Source organism: Prionailurus bengalensis, chromosome C1 (assembly GCF_016509475.1).
Source record: "Prionailurus bengalensis isolate Pbe53 chromosome C1, Fcat_Pben_1.1_paternal_pri, whole genome shotgun sequence".
Lineage (NCBI taxonomy): Eukaryota > Metazoa > Chordata > Mammalia > Carnivora > Felidae > Prionailurus > Prionailurus bengalensis.
Window position 1 is genome coordinate 132,793,273 of NC_057345.1, and position 14,668 is coordinate 132,807,940.

Sequence of the window (14,668 nt, forward strand, 5' to 3'; positions counted from 1 at the left end):
TGGAGACTATTTCAGATTCTGTTTCTCTCTATCTCTGCCCCTCCCCCACTTTCACTCTGTCTATCTTTCAAAAATAAATAAACGTTAAAAAAAAAGAATATCTAGGAATTTTAGAGATTAAGAGGGAGAGGTACAATCTAAGTGGAAGGAACAAACTGAAAAAAGCTTATGATGTATAGGTTCTTAGCAGTCTGATGAAGCCTGTGTACCACTTATCAGAAAGTTTTAAAAAGCACAAAAACTGTAAGAAAAAATTAAAAAAAAAAGTATACATAGATATAGGAATCAAATACTGTATATTGAAATGCAGTTACCAATATTAAACAAAAAAACACTTTTGGATGTAGTAATATACCTGCTTTTTATTAATGTATTTGGTAACAGATTGAGCAGTGGGTCTAATGATTCTCATTGTTAAAGTAAGTGTGGTTTCCAAAGCCTGAACATATATGATATTTTGAGATATCAGCAACAACTTTACCGTGATGTGAATGCCTATTACTTCAAATGGAGACACATAGTTGTTGCTAATAATTAGTGTTAACTTTCAATGGGACATTAAAGAAAATAAAGGTGTAATATTTTCTCCAACAACATTCATGGGCCCCTTCAATTCTCTCCACGGACTCTCAATGTTCCACACTCAGCTAAGTCTCTGGAGAAGATAGTGAAAAGCTGTCATTCATTAAGTACCTAATGGGTGTTGGGGCACAGTGGCAAGTACTCCAGGTTATTGTTGCAACATGCTATAATGGAGACATTGTTATCGTGGCCACAGATACTTGAAAGATTAGAAAAGTGAGGCTCAAGCAGTTTTATGTAGCCTGACCAGGGTCACAAACATAATGAATGACAGCTGTAGGATTAAAGTTCAAAAGTCAGTTTCCAGAGTCTCTGCTTATTTTTCCCACGGTGGAATCAGACCTACAGATCAGCAGAACGTTCTAAATAGACACTTAGAAGATGAACACAGCTAGAGGACAGAGTTGATCTTAAGAGCAGAGGAAATTGGAAGTATGGGCCAGGACCAGACTTCTGGAGGGTTCTAAAATCTTGCAAAGAGAAATAAAAGTAAATATTTTGGACAGTACAAAAACAAGCCTTTAGGGAGGATGATGATGGAAGTAGTATTTCAGGAAGGAAGAAAATAATCTGATGGACTGTAATTATAAGGACTACAGTAATATACTCTGTTCAGAAGATTTTGGAGTAGATCTAAAATGACATATTACTATACTTAAATGCCTTATTTAAAATCAGTTGTATCCTTTGTTAATTTGCTAAAAGTGTTTTATTTTCTCAAGATCTGTTCTAAAATATAGCAAGATACACAACTCACAAAAATCAGAAAAGCACTTGGTATTCTTCAGCCTAATGAAACACACGTCTACTTACCAACACTTGTGCAACTTTCACCATCCACATCCAGCTTCCACCCTTCATAGCATGAGCACTTGACTGTGTGCTTGTGCTGCTCACACACTTGACTGCACTTCAGATGATTGCTACAATAATCTATAATTTCACACGTTTTATTGTCTTTGCTTAGTCGAAGTCCTTCAGGGCAGGAACAGACAATTCCTCTTCCAGGCACAACAGAACAATGATTGCTACAGCCTCCATTGTTTAGTGAACATTCATCTATAAAAGGAGGGGAACAGATTACAGAGCATTATCAATTGTTTTGCTCAATTAAATACTAATCATTGAACTCCATTCTCTAAGGCTGGAATTACAGCAAGGATATTATAAATGAATAGAGAAAAGCTGCCTGGATTTTTTTTTCAGGGATTGGGGTAAGCATGATAAAATATTTCATCGAATAACCAAATCCTATATGATAGGAACTGGGAATGGAAGGTTTTCATTTCTATAAAACTATAGAGTACACTTTGTTTTACCCCATAGATGTAAAGTGTGTTCAATGTTTCGTTCTATTATTACTGGAAAGATTATTCTGAGACTTTCAACAGTTATACCAAACCAGTTGCTAAGGTCTCCCCAAAGGACATACACTGATCTGAAACTTTGACTTATCTCAGTGCTTATAAACAGGCATACGCATATATGTGTAATATATACATATAATATAATGTAATATATATATATATATTTCTACATCTATAGTCTGATTCATAATGATAATGCAGGATGGGTTAGTTTGCTCTTTACTGGTTAAAGCCATTTATTTAATTATCCATTCTACCCTATATATTGGGTATTATGATTAATTCAAAGAGGCCATGAAAGCATAGTAAATAATATACATACACACAAAAAAAGTAGACTTGATATTTTGACTGAAATAATGAGCAACTGGTATTTATTACATGGATAATATGATCGGTTTATAAAGAGAGAGACAATTTTTTTTGTAGTACTTATAACTGAGAATTGCATTAGATGTATTTCAGATTCTATTACATTATGAAATTGTAAGCTCCATGAAGGCATAAAAATACCTGTTTATTTAGCCTTGTATATCTAATAGATAGCACAGTGCCTAGGACAAATATTAGCATATTAATATTTGTTGAATTATCAAAAAAAATGAGGCAGCACACAGCTGTCCCAACACTGAGCCAGTTCTTGTCCCGTTGGGAAAATTTCAAGATGATGTAATTATGTCCTTGATGAAAATAGCACATAATTGTTTTTTCAACCATACTATTACCTATCCCTATGTATTATTAGGTGCACAGGAATAAAGTTAAAAGAAACTTTGCCTTCCTTTGCTTTAAAAATATTTTAAGCAGTTTTCAAAGCCTATTTAATTAGTTGTTTTTTGAGATATGCTGAAAGAGGATGTTCTTCACTGACTGGCAAACTGCGGTAACATTTACTTATATACCTCAAATGTTTCCAGCTGTCTATGAAAATGTATCTAGTTCAAAAATTGAGCTTAAATATAACACTTTAAAAATATTTTCTGCATTTCCTAAAGTTCTATATGGATCAACTATTCTTCATACTATTTGCCACCATGAAAGGTTACAGTAATAAGAAAAGGAAGATGTTATATTAACTAATTTTGCTAAGAATTCAAGTTTAGTATTATTTTAGAAGAAAAAAAATAGATTCATTTAGCTCCTCCAAATATGTTTGCTCATCTACAATCGTAATCATTTCAAAACAATAGTCATTTTAAAGTATTTGCCCCATTTTTGTTCAATTGACATTCTTTTTCAAGAGAATTATGGCAAAGAAAAGTCATCATACCCAGCAGGTGAGAAACAATTGTTACAATTCTTGTAGTTTATTTCCAATATGACTGTTCTTGTAGTACTGAAATGTCTCTTTCTGATGCTATGTGTGGAATTAAGTCATAGATTTAAAAAAATAAAATTTACATTGAAATCTAAAATTGAATATATAAATATATTATATATATTATAATAAATCTAAATTATAAATCTAAAATTGAATATATAAATATAATAAATATATAAATATATTTGTTTGGCTAGTCCCTTGTTAATTCCTCCTTCACCCTAAACCTGTCATCAAATCCTGCAACTTTCTTTCACATTTTTTATTACCTAAAAAAGAATTTCTCGTTGACCTAACTCTAGTCAGTTTCTTCAGAGCCCTCTGTTCGACTAGTCTTCAACAATGGCTTATAAAAACTGCAGTTCCTTAGTACAAATAATTTCAATTCTACTTTCCTCCCCAACCATACCCCTCCAACCACAGAAGAAGAGACTCCAAAAAACACTAGCATAGTTTCTAACAACTCAGGAAGCCTCCCTAGCAGGACGCCAGCCCTGATTAAAGTGCCTGCTTAAGGAAGCTCTATGCTACCAGGAGAGTTTACTTTTTGTTCCAGACAAAACCTGGTGGTAGGCAGATAGGTCCCCGAACCCCATTTTAGAACAGTTACTTTAGAAGGCTTGTGAGTATAAGTCCTTTTTCTTCACCTTTAAGATGCAAATCTTCCACCACCAGAACTGTCTTCTTAAGGACCTGAGAAATATCTTTGAAATGCAAACATTCAAGCAGATAACTCTCTCACTCTTGTTCCCAGTTGTGTGCACCTTGTTCTGACTTGTACCACTGTCTCAAGTCAAAGATCTGAGAAATGTATTTCTCCTCTGGGATAAGCACCAATTAACAAAACCAGATGACTCAGTCACAGGGACCAGCCACCTTACCGCTTCCCAGGTGCCTTTCCCTTAGCAGACTCCAGCCTTCAAAATGCCTCTAGTCTTTTGTTTCAGTGATTTCAGTTCACGCTGAATATTCTTTCCCATTGCAATAGTTAATGCTGAATAAAATCTATCCTTATCACTTCAGCTAGTGTCCAGCTTGGTTCATCTTTGACATATCTTTATAGTAAGGATCAACAGTTAACTTTGTTCTTGAATGATTCAAGATTTTTCTCATTTGCTTTCTAAATGCATATACCTTTCCCCTTGAAGTCATTTGAAAATCTCCCTGAGAAAATAATCTCTTCACTAGGATTAGGAGACTTATTTTACTGAGTGCTCCTTTTCTGTTTTGTTTGTTTGTTTGTTATCATTTGCTTTATAAATCAGATTTATTTGGAGGGAACAAAACAAAGCAAAAAACACCTTGCTACCCAAAGGATAGGATTTTTCCATTTCAGGCAATTACCCAAGTATTAAGTCTATAGATTACCAAGTCATTTTCATGCAAGATATTTTTGTACAAATTTTACATGTATTGAGGAACAGGACACGAATCACTCCTATTTCCTCTTTAACAGGGGACGGGGTATGGGAGGATTAAAAGAAAAACAGCTTTTTTTGAGGGGCACCTGGATGGCTCAGTTGGTTAAACATCTGACTCTTGATTTAGGCTCAGGTCATGATCTCACCTTTTCTGAGTTCAAGCCCTTCTAGGATTCTCTCTCTCTCCCCCTTTCTCTCTGCCCCTCCCATGTTCTAAACAAACAAACAAACAAACAAACAAACTTTAAAAACAAACAAACAAAAAATAGCTTTTATGAATACAACTATTTGGAAGGAATAGACATGAAGAGGAAAAACCTACATTTTAATCATCTATACCAAATGGTTTAAAAAACACACACACACACACACAACTCTTTCAGCTTTGGGTATCTCTCTCAGAAAATATATTCCCTAGCTACTAGTCAACCCATGCCCATTATTTAAAGTTAAATCACTGGGTATATATATTTTCTTATGTCCACTGGGTAAATGTCCATTATGCTCATTATGATACAAAACTCATAAACCAAAAACCCTGTCCAGCTAGACAGGATCTACCCTACGACTGATAGGCATGGGCCTTGAAAATAAGAGACCAAGGTGCCATTTCTCTACAGGTACCAATATTGCCTATAAGGATACATATACTGAGCTATAATACAAAGGTACATGTGAAAGAAGATAGGGAAAGGAGGACCATATAAGGCAATTCAATCCTTTGAGCATCATTTGATTTTTTTTTCATTTCCCTAACTTTCCTCCAACTTCACCTCATGAAGGGGAGAGTATATGACTTCATTATGCCATAGTGCTAAAAGCAGGATAGAAATGTCTTTTTTATCTTCTTTGATACGTCCACACCCAACTTTATTGTAAACTCTTTCACTCCTGTAATCTTTTGAAATGTTTGAGCAAGATTCCTAAGTTGATGAATATAGTGACTTAAAAGCAAGAATTAATTTTCTGTTTTGAAGTAGACAAAGAAATAAATTCAGAAGAAATCTCCAATGCTCTTTTATAATACTAATTTAGAGAGCAGAGGATAGGAAAATAAGGCTGTGTTTTCATAATATTCTTCTCATTTTTCTTAATGACTATATTTTCTCTTCTTCATCTTTTTTTTTTTTACTTCATTTGACCTGAAGGGTGAAAAAAGGTGGAAAAGCACTAATTTCTTTCAATACTTTTAGAGCACCTGGCATTATTACTATCACTTCCTATAAATATCATCATCTCCTTTTTGTTATGAGGAATCTGACATTTCCAGAAATTAAGTTACCTGCCTAGGTGAGTTAATTGAAGAACTGAAGAAGTGAATTTAAACCTGCTAAAGTCTCTCTTCTTCTATATTTACATATTCTCAATTTTAAGAGTATTGATAGTTTTCTTCTTTCAGAATTCCTCTTACAACCTTCACGAGCAAACCTCACATTTTGTAATACAAGAGATACTTCAATCCACCAATCTCCTTCATAAAGGAGAAAAAGCTGGGAGAAGAAGTAAATACAGATAAACTAAATCTGTCACCCTGTATTTGTTATTTAATCTCAGTGGGGTTTTTTTGGAGGGGGAGTGTGGGTGGGGGTTGAAACATCTAGTTTAAATTTAGCATCACTGAATGAAGACTGTTGCATTTACTGTTTCAAGATTATTTTACAGAATCACAGACTTTTTGGAAGAAATGACATTTATCACATAAATTTAAAACATAATAAATTTTTCTGTATCACTCAGTATTCTACTAATGTTTAATTCAGATCAAAATATGATAACATTAAGCTTAAATGTAGTTGTCTTTTCTATTTTCAATTAGGAAGCTTCATCATTTCCTAAAGTCATTTTCTCACAGTCCCCAGTCATCTCATTATTGTTATCATTCTGTAAATTCTTCATTACTCTATTGATGTCACCTTCAGTATTATCTAGAAAACATATTTTGAAAAACTCCTTGCTAAATGTCTGATCTCCCCACAGAGAAGGAAATGTAATTTTCTTTACATGTTCTGGTCGGTATAAAAAGACAACTAGTCAAAAGTGATTTCAAAGTTCAAAAGCTATCTATCAGATTGAAATCATCATTTTAACTAGATAAAGCATACCAAAGAAAGCTATTGCAAGAGGACTAAAAATTTCAGAGAAAATTTTATAAACTTGAATAATATTCAATTGATTCCATGACTCAATCTCTCCCTTTCCTCTTTTTTAACACTTCTATTGTAAGAATTAGAAGGTATGATAAATCCATTGGCTGGTAGTAAACTGCATCCCATAGGTCAGTAATAAGAAGGTTCTTTTGTCCTGAATGACAAAAAATAATCAGTTTAATTGTGGAAATAATACTAACCATTCAGAGATCTAAATGATGAGCTCAACTATATAATTAAGTTGGTTGGATACAAGCCAACCTTTTCTGCTTTATTTGTGAAATTTTTGATCATATTTTAAAAACTTTTAATAGATTTATAGTCCCTGAAAAAGAGATAGGGTTCAACGCTAAAAGTTATATGTAAAGGAAATAAATGGAAGGAAGGTATGCCACTATAATAATTATCAGCAAGTGGACTAAACATTTCTAGTATCCACAGAGAAGCACATCAGTGAAACATGCAATACCGCAGAGATCGCCTTCATCAGACCCATCAGGACAATCCCTTCTCCCATTGCAGAGTTTCTCTGGCTGTAAGCAGGCTGAAGTGTCATTAGCACAAGGGTATTTGGGTGGTCCACATAAAAAACTGTCACAGTCATCTTCATCTGACTGATCTTCACAATCGATATCTCCATCACATATCCATGCTTTGTTGATGCATCTCCCTTAAGGAAACAGAAACATCATCCATTTGATTGTTGCAATTAAGTCACTGTAATAATGAGTACTCACCACTGTCTTTAGTCAGAAGAAGTACTTGCTATCAGCAAGAAATGTATTGGCTGATAGTTTGACAATTTATTTTAATGAAGGCATTTGAACAGCTCTTGCCCTACTTGTTAAAATGATCTTAGCATTAAAGCCGTAATATTTTCCTTGCTTTCAAGTTATTGTCTGACCCTATTTTAAAAAAATATTCTGTGGGGCACCTGGGTGGCTCAGTTGGTTAAGCCTCTGACTTCGGCTCAGGTCATGATCTCACTGTCCATTACTTCGAGCCCCAAGTTCGGCTCTGTGCTGACAGCTCAGAGCCTGGAGCCTGCTTCAGCTTCTCTGTCTCCCCCTCTCTCTGCCCCTCCCCTGCTCATGCTCTGTCTGTCTGTCTCTCTCTCTCTCTCAAAAATAAAGATTTTTAAAAAATTAAAAAAATATTCTGTGACTAATTGAAAGTTTAATTATAATACTTTAAAAAAAAGTTTATACAGGGGCGCCTGGGTGACGCAGTCGGTTAGGCGTCCGACTTCAGCCAGGTCACGATCTCGCGGTCCGGGAGTTCGAGCCCCGCGTAGGGCTCTGGGCTGATGGCTCAGAGCCTGGAGCCTGTTTCCGATTCTGTGTCTCCCTCTCTCTCTGCCCCTCCCCCGTTCATGCTCTGTCTCTCTCTGTCCCAAAAATAAATAAACGTTGAAAAAAAAATTAAAAAAAAAAGTTTATACAAACATTTGTATTTAAGTCCCTTTCAGAATCCTAAATTCTGGCAAACGTTATCAGTCTTTTGCAACCCTAAATTTAAGCAAATATTTTATTCCACAGGAGGAAATGTCCTTCTGTTTATATTTATAAGCTTAGGACCTCAACTCCTCCTCATAACTAGATATGTATATTCCCTCTCATAAAAGGACATAAGTGTTATCAAATATTTTAGTAGCTAAGGTACTAAATATATACAGATTTTATGGAAATATGTTTTTCTTTATTGACTTTGAAAGAAAAATGATTAATGTTTAGCCAGCTTTTAAAAATTAATATGAAATACATAGAAAGCAAAAACCACTGTCTATGTAAACCTTTTTTTTTCTTAATATAAATTATTCCTCCTTTCCAGAAGGTCTACATTTTTCTTCTAATTTATCTTTTCTGGATTATGCAATATTAAGGTATAGTGTGAATTAAAAATGTACCTGAAGATAAATGCTAATTATTAGCAGACTATATACCCACAATTCATAAAATGAATAGGGAAAATGAAAAAAAAATGAAAAATATTAGACTGCACATGTCAAAGAGTCTTTATATATTCAGAAGTCTGCTTCAACCTTAAAGTAATTAAAGTATTGGTGAAAGGATTTTGTATTTGTAGAAATATATAAATAAGTTTCTATACTATTAGGTCAAATAAGAAAAGAACACAAATTATAAGTTTCATAGTTAATATAAATGCATTTCATAATCAACATTAATTATAGATGAAAATATTCTTAAAATAGAAAATGATGGATATTTCACTGATCAATTTAATGTAAATGGAGACATTATAAATTTTTGACTTAACATCATCAATAAAACTAATGATATTATTTATATTGTTTTGGAAAGACTACCTAATATAATTAGATAACAGAAATAAATGAGGTATAAAATTAGAAGTGTATCATTACATGCAGTTAATATAATCATATAATTATAAAATCAATAAAAATGAATTAAGAACTGTAAGAAACTAAGAATTCAAAAAATTTGACAGCTAGTTTCAAATATTATACAAAAAGTCCATAGATTTCATACCTAAAAACAGACTATAGTAGAAAAAAAGATGGATTTAAAAATCCACCATAAAATATAGTATTTGGGCTAAACGACACCAGAATTGTATAGAATTTATATGAAAAAAATTTAAGAGTCTTCAAAGAAACCCAAAAGAAGCCTTAGATAAAGATATAGTTTGGTTTTGGAGAAGATTTGTTCCCGTAAAGTTATTTGTCCCCAGATTAATACAATCCCAATAAAATAGGAATATTATTACAAACCTATAAGAAATAAAATTGCAAATATCATTGGAGTCTTCAAAAAAAGAGGATAATTGATGTAGGAACTGTTAATGCCAACCGTTTAGAAGTATTTTGAAATAACAGTACTCAAAATATTTTTAACAGAATATCAATCAAGATATCAACAACTGAAGAGGATAGATATATAACAATCATTTACATAGTATATAGTTTCAATATATAAAATTGGCTGTTCGAATAGTAGAGATAATGGAAATACAAGTTTGATGATGTTAGGAACATTGCTTAGCCATCTGGAGAAAAAAAAATAAAGCTAATACTTGATCCTTACATTAAAATATATTCTCAGTATAGCAAAGAAGTAAGCATTTCATAATAACAATGATAAATACACACATGTTCTAGAATAAGATAGATATTAAGATAACAAAAACTTGAAATGTTCATTACACAAATCCAGAAAACATAAAGGACAAATTGATAAACTCAATTTCATCAATATTTTTGATTCCACATTGCAACAATATAATCCATACACAAATTCAACACAAAGTGGTAAACCAGAAAAAATATTTTATTTGGAAAAAAGGACATTTTTTTAAATACAAAAGGGATCTTACAAATAAATAAGATAAAGATGAATATACCAATACAAGTGCAAGATTCACAATGAATCAATAATGACTTACAAACATAAGATGATCAAAAATACCTTTCAATATGAGGTAAGCTAAAATGGCAATTTGATACCTTTTTTTCCTCTACCAGATTGGTTTAGATGAAAAAATTGGACAATACAAGGATAGATTTAACAAGGGTGTAACATCCCCAATGTTGATGAGTCTGCAAACTGGGGCAATCTGTCTGTAGGGAAATATTATGAATTCCAGCAAATAAAAAGTGCAGCAACTCTTCATCACAGTAATTTTAATTTTAGAATTCTTTTCATTAATACATTTGCCCAAATGCACAAAGGTCCTATACAAAAGCATGTGCTGCCACTTTGTATATATTAGCAAAAGACTGACAAAAACTTAAATCAAAATTGCAAGACTGGTGACATCACTTACAATGGATCCACACATTGAAGTTGTACGCTTGAGTGAAAAAGGATGAGACAATCCTGCCTAATATAAAACAATCTCCAAAACTTACCAATAAAAAAGGCACAAAATCTAGTGTTTTCTTGCATGGTAAAATATATTTATCTAGGACTATATTTCCATACACATATCAGTATACCCATATAGACAGGTTTGTCTCTGAGTTCTTTCTGGGGGAGGTTACGTAATAGCTAACAGTCATTGCCTCTGGTGAGGAAGAGGTACAGGAAATCTAGAATCGGAGAGCAGGATTTTTCAATGAATCCTTTTGTGCTATTTATTTCCCTTCTACCATATTTCTGCATAACTAGTCCAAAAACAAAAACAAAACCAAAAACAAAACTTAGCTCATTTTTAAAATGATGGTGATAAAATGTACATACATGTGCCATAAAATTTGATAGTTTCTACGAATGTATTTTATGAAAATTCTATGTTGAGGTTGCTCTGTGACTTACACTTCCCTTGGAATTATAGGAAATATAAGAAAATCCTAAGAACCATTCCCTGCCACCAAGGAGTTTATAATCTAGTTAGCAAGACAAAGTCGATGCATAACATATAATTTTAGTCTAAAGTATGGCATTCTGTACTTAAGTATTAAATTGTAGGCATTCATCTGAAAGTACCATAGAATGAAAGGAGAGCTCAAGAGTAATGCAGTAATTTCTATTGCTGTTGTCCCCCCCCCGCCCCGAGATATCACTAATCCATCATGATATTCTTAACCACTGACTCCAGCATAACCTTAGAATTGTTTCAAAAAACCTGTCCATAAACCATTATCAATCTTTTAGAGTCAGAACAGCAGTAAAACCTATTTGCTATTCATGATCTAAATGTTGCCTGGAAAAGGTAAAGAAAAATCGTATTCAAATGAGTATTAATTTTAACTCAGATTATGCTACCAGATACATAAACACATATGGTTACATTTCTTAGATAAAACTTACAAATTTAAATAGCTCTCTCCTCTCTCCAATTTTGTAGGGGAGGTTTGAAATGTAATTGCTTCTCCCATTCTTATTTGTTTGGTTTTAATTTGGTTTTAATTCTTACAAAAATGTAGGTAAGAGGGTATACAAGTTTATCAGTAAAACCTAACAGCAAATGATCTCAGTAAGTATGCTTAAAGAATGTTGATTTTTACCTGATTCTTATTAAGACAAATCCTTACATAGTCATCATTGGGTGCAATATTTTGAAAGAATAAATATTACAGATTTCTAATTTAAGATTCCTCCTTTATATATAAGAACCTTGAGACTTAGGGAAAATTTGTATTACAAAAATGAAATACAGATTAGTAATATTAAAATGTGTGATAGAAATTATAAATATCCAATATTCTAAAAACCCCAAATCTTTAAAAATAATTTATAATGTTCATACTTAAGTTCAAATAACTAAGTCAATTACTTTGCCTTTACTAATTATACTTTAAAAATATATTACATGCTGAAAATAATATTAGGAGTTTATTACTGAGTTTTACATAATCTTTTCTGATCTACTTATAATGTTTTAAACTTGATTACTATGTGTACATGAATGTTATGGAAATTGTAGTTTTGCCCTCTGAGCAAAGAGAATAACAGTAGCCAAGTAACAAAGTAGCAACAACAGAAATAACAATCATCATCTTGGTATCATGACAATTAGAGAAATCACACACATGTGCAAACATAAACACACATACACACATGCACACACACACACACTCAGGATATTATAAGGACTGTTTTATTTATGTTACCTTGAAATATACAGTTTAGGATAAAAGCCAGCACAGAGTCAACACATATAGGGAAACTAAGAGTTTCTGGAATCATTAGAAAATGTGATGATTTCCCAAAATAAATTTATATGATCAATTCTAGAGTTTCTCTTTCTCTGTTAAACTGTTTTGTCCATTAAAAAAATAGATTTATCATTTTGTAAAATGCTTGATATATTTTTATCTTAATAAAAGACATTATATGTTATAAAAGAATAATTGCTATCCTGGGATCTAATTGGCAGTTAATATTAAGAATATGGGAATGAAGAGCAATGAATCATTGAGAACATCCAAGTGGATTTTCTCAATAACAGAATGTCTTTTTGAATACTGGTCTTTGAATTGCAATCTTTAAATAAAAAATTATACTACTAACCTTCAATACTACATACACATTTATCTATTTCTCTAACAATATTTGGCTTCAATTCAATTCAGTAATTATTTTTGAGTATAATGTGTTTGCCTAGCTACTGAACGATGTAGAAAGATAGGAAAGACAATTTTCTGACCTTGTGGAGTAATAAGTCTAGTACTGATAAACGTTCTACTATTGAGCATATAAAAACAGAACAAGAACAGCCATATAGAAATCAGAGAGTGTGATAGAATTTCAGAAACAGAAAATATATAGGACTGGTTTGAAAAAAAAAAAAAGATTTACTGAGATGTTATTGGGAAAGGTTTTGAAGTGTGGCAGTGAATATTACATATGGAAACAGAAAAACAATTCATATAGACAGCTGCCTCAAGTGTACAGTTTTAATGTTCAAATATATACACTCTGCAAAACAAAAAGCAAGTAAAACAGAAAGAGAGAGATAATTTAATAGCACACTGATTACTCTTGCTACTCAACAGGAATATGTCAGGGCATGGGGGTGGAGGTAAATCAATTCTTTCTTAATTTGGTCTTCTTTCCATTTATGAGGGAAAACACTGTAACAATTTTGCATATATATTCTTTACTTTATGCTAAAAGTTTCTTAATAGCACAGTTATATGTACAGATTTTTATCAGAACTATATACACAGAACCACATATACTGAGTGTAATAGTTGATTTTCAATGGCCATTTTGAATACATGGTGTTTTAGCTTTATTTGCTGAATCTAATCCACGCATAACATGCAATTCCTATGTCAATTCATAAAGTCAAGAAAGGGCGGGACTTGCTCCAGAAGCAATAATAAGGTAGTTTGAAGTCACAGTTTATGAAATGTTGATGGTTAATTCATGAAGTGTCTCATATTCTTATAAAAATGGAGGACCACTGAAAGATTTTGAGAAAGTATGTACTCAGGTCAGTTTATGAGGTAAGAGGGAGCCAAAGCTGTGTGTAGAATGGATTGAAGCTAATTATTGTTAGGGAAAGACAGAGTAGCCCACACAGTGGTCTAAGTGACAGATAATAAAGGCTTATCATACGCTATGATACGTGAGTGGAAAGAGTGGAATGGGTGATGGTAGAGAAATTGTAGAGGTAGATTCAATAGGACCTGAAAAATGATTACAAGTTAGAATATCTAAAGGTACTTTCTGTTTTAAATCCAAATGTTTAGGAAATTGAAGACGTTTCTTTTTTTATCCTAGAAGATTGGAGAATTTGAAGAGGCTTGAAGGATGTTTAAAGTTTAGGTTTTTTTTTTTTAATTTTTTTTTTCAACGTTTATTTATTTTTGGGACAGAGAGAGACAGAGCATGAACGGGGGAGGGGCAGAGAGAGAGGGAGACACAGAATCGGAAACAGGCTCCAGGCTCCGAGCCATCAGCCCAGAGCCTGATGCGGGGCTCGAACCCACGGACCGCGAGATCGTGACCTGGCTGAAGTCGGACGCTTAACCAACTGTGTCACCCAGGCGCCCCTAAAGTTTAGGTTTTTAGTTGCAATTTTTAAATTTTTAAAATTTTTAAAAATTTAAAAAAAATTTTAAAAGTTTATTTTATTATCTATCTATATATTTATTTATTTTGGGAGAGATAGAGAGAGAAAGCACAAGCAGGGGAGGAAAAGAGAAAGAAGGAGAGGGAGAGAGAATCCCAAGCAGGCCTCACTCTCTTAGCACAGAACCCGATGTAGGGCTCAAACCCACGAACCATGAGATCACAACCTGAGCCGAAATCAAGACTCAGATGCTTAACTGACTGAGCCACCCAGAGGCCCCGAAGATATTTCTAAAAAAAAAAAAAAAAAAAAATAGAGAAATGCGGA

General features: G+C 32.9%; 1 protein-coding gene across 1 annotated transcript in view; it reads right to left on the reverse strand.

Moving 5' to 3' along the window:
- Window positions 1–14,668, reverse strand: part of LRP1B (LDL receptor related protein 1B) — a 1,901,338-nt gene that overhangs the window by 656,988 nt on the left and 1,229,682 nt on the right. The window contains exons 22-23 of the mRNA XM_043576625.1: window positions 7,308–7,508; window positions 1,396–1,641 (exon numbers count right to left, since the gene is read on the reverse strand). Coding sequence (XP_043432560.1) covers window positions 1,396–1,641; window positions 7,308–7,508 — 447 coding nt within the window. The remainder of the gene's footprint in view (window positions 1–1,395; window positions 1,642–7,307; window positions 7,509–14,668) is intronic.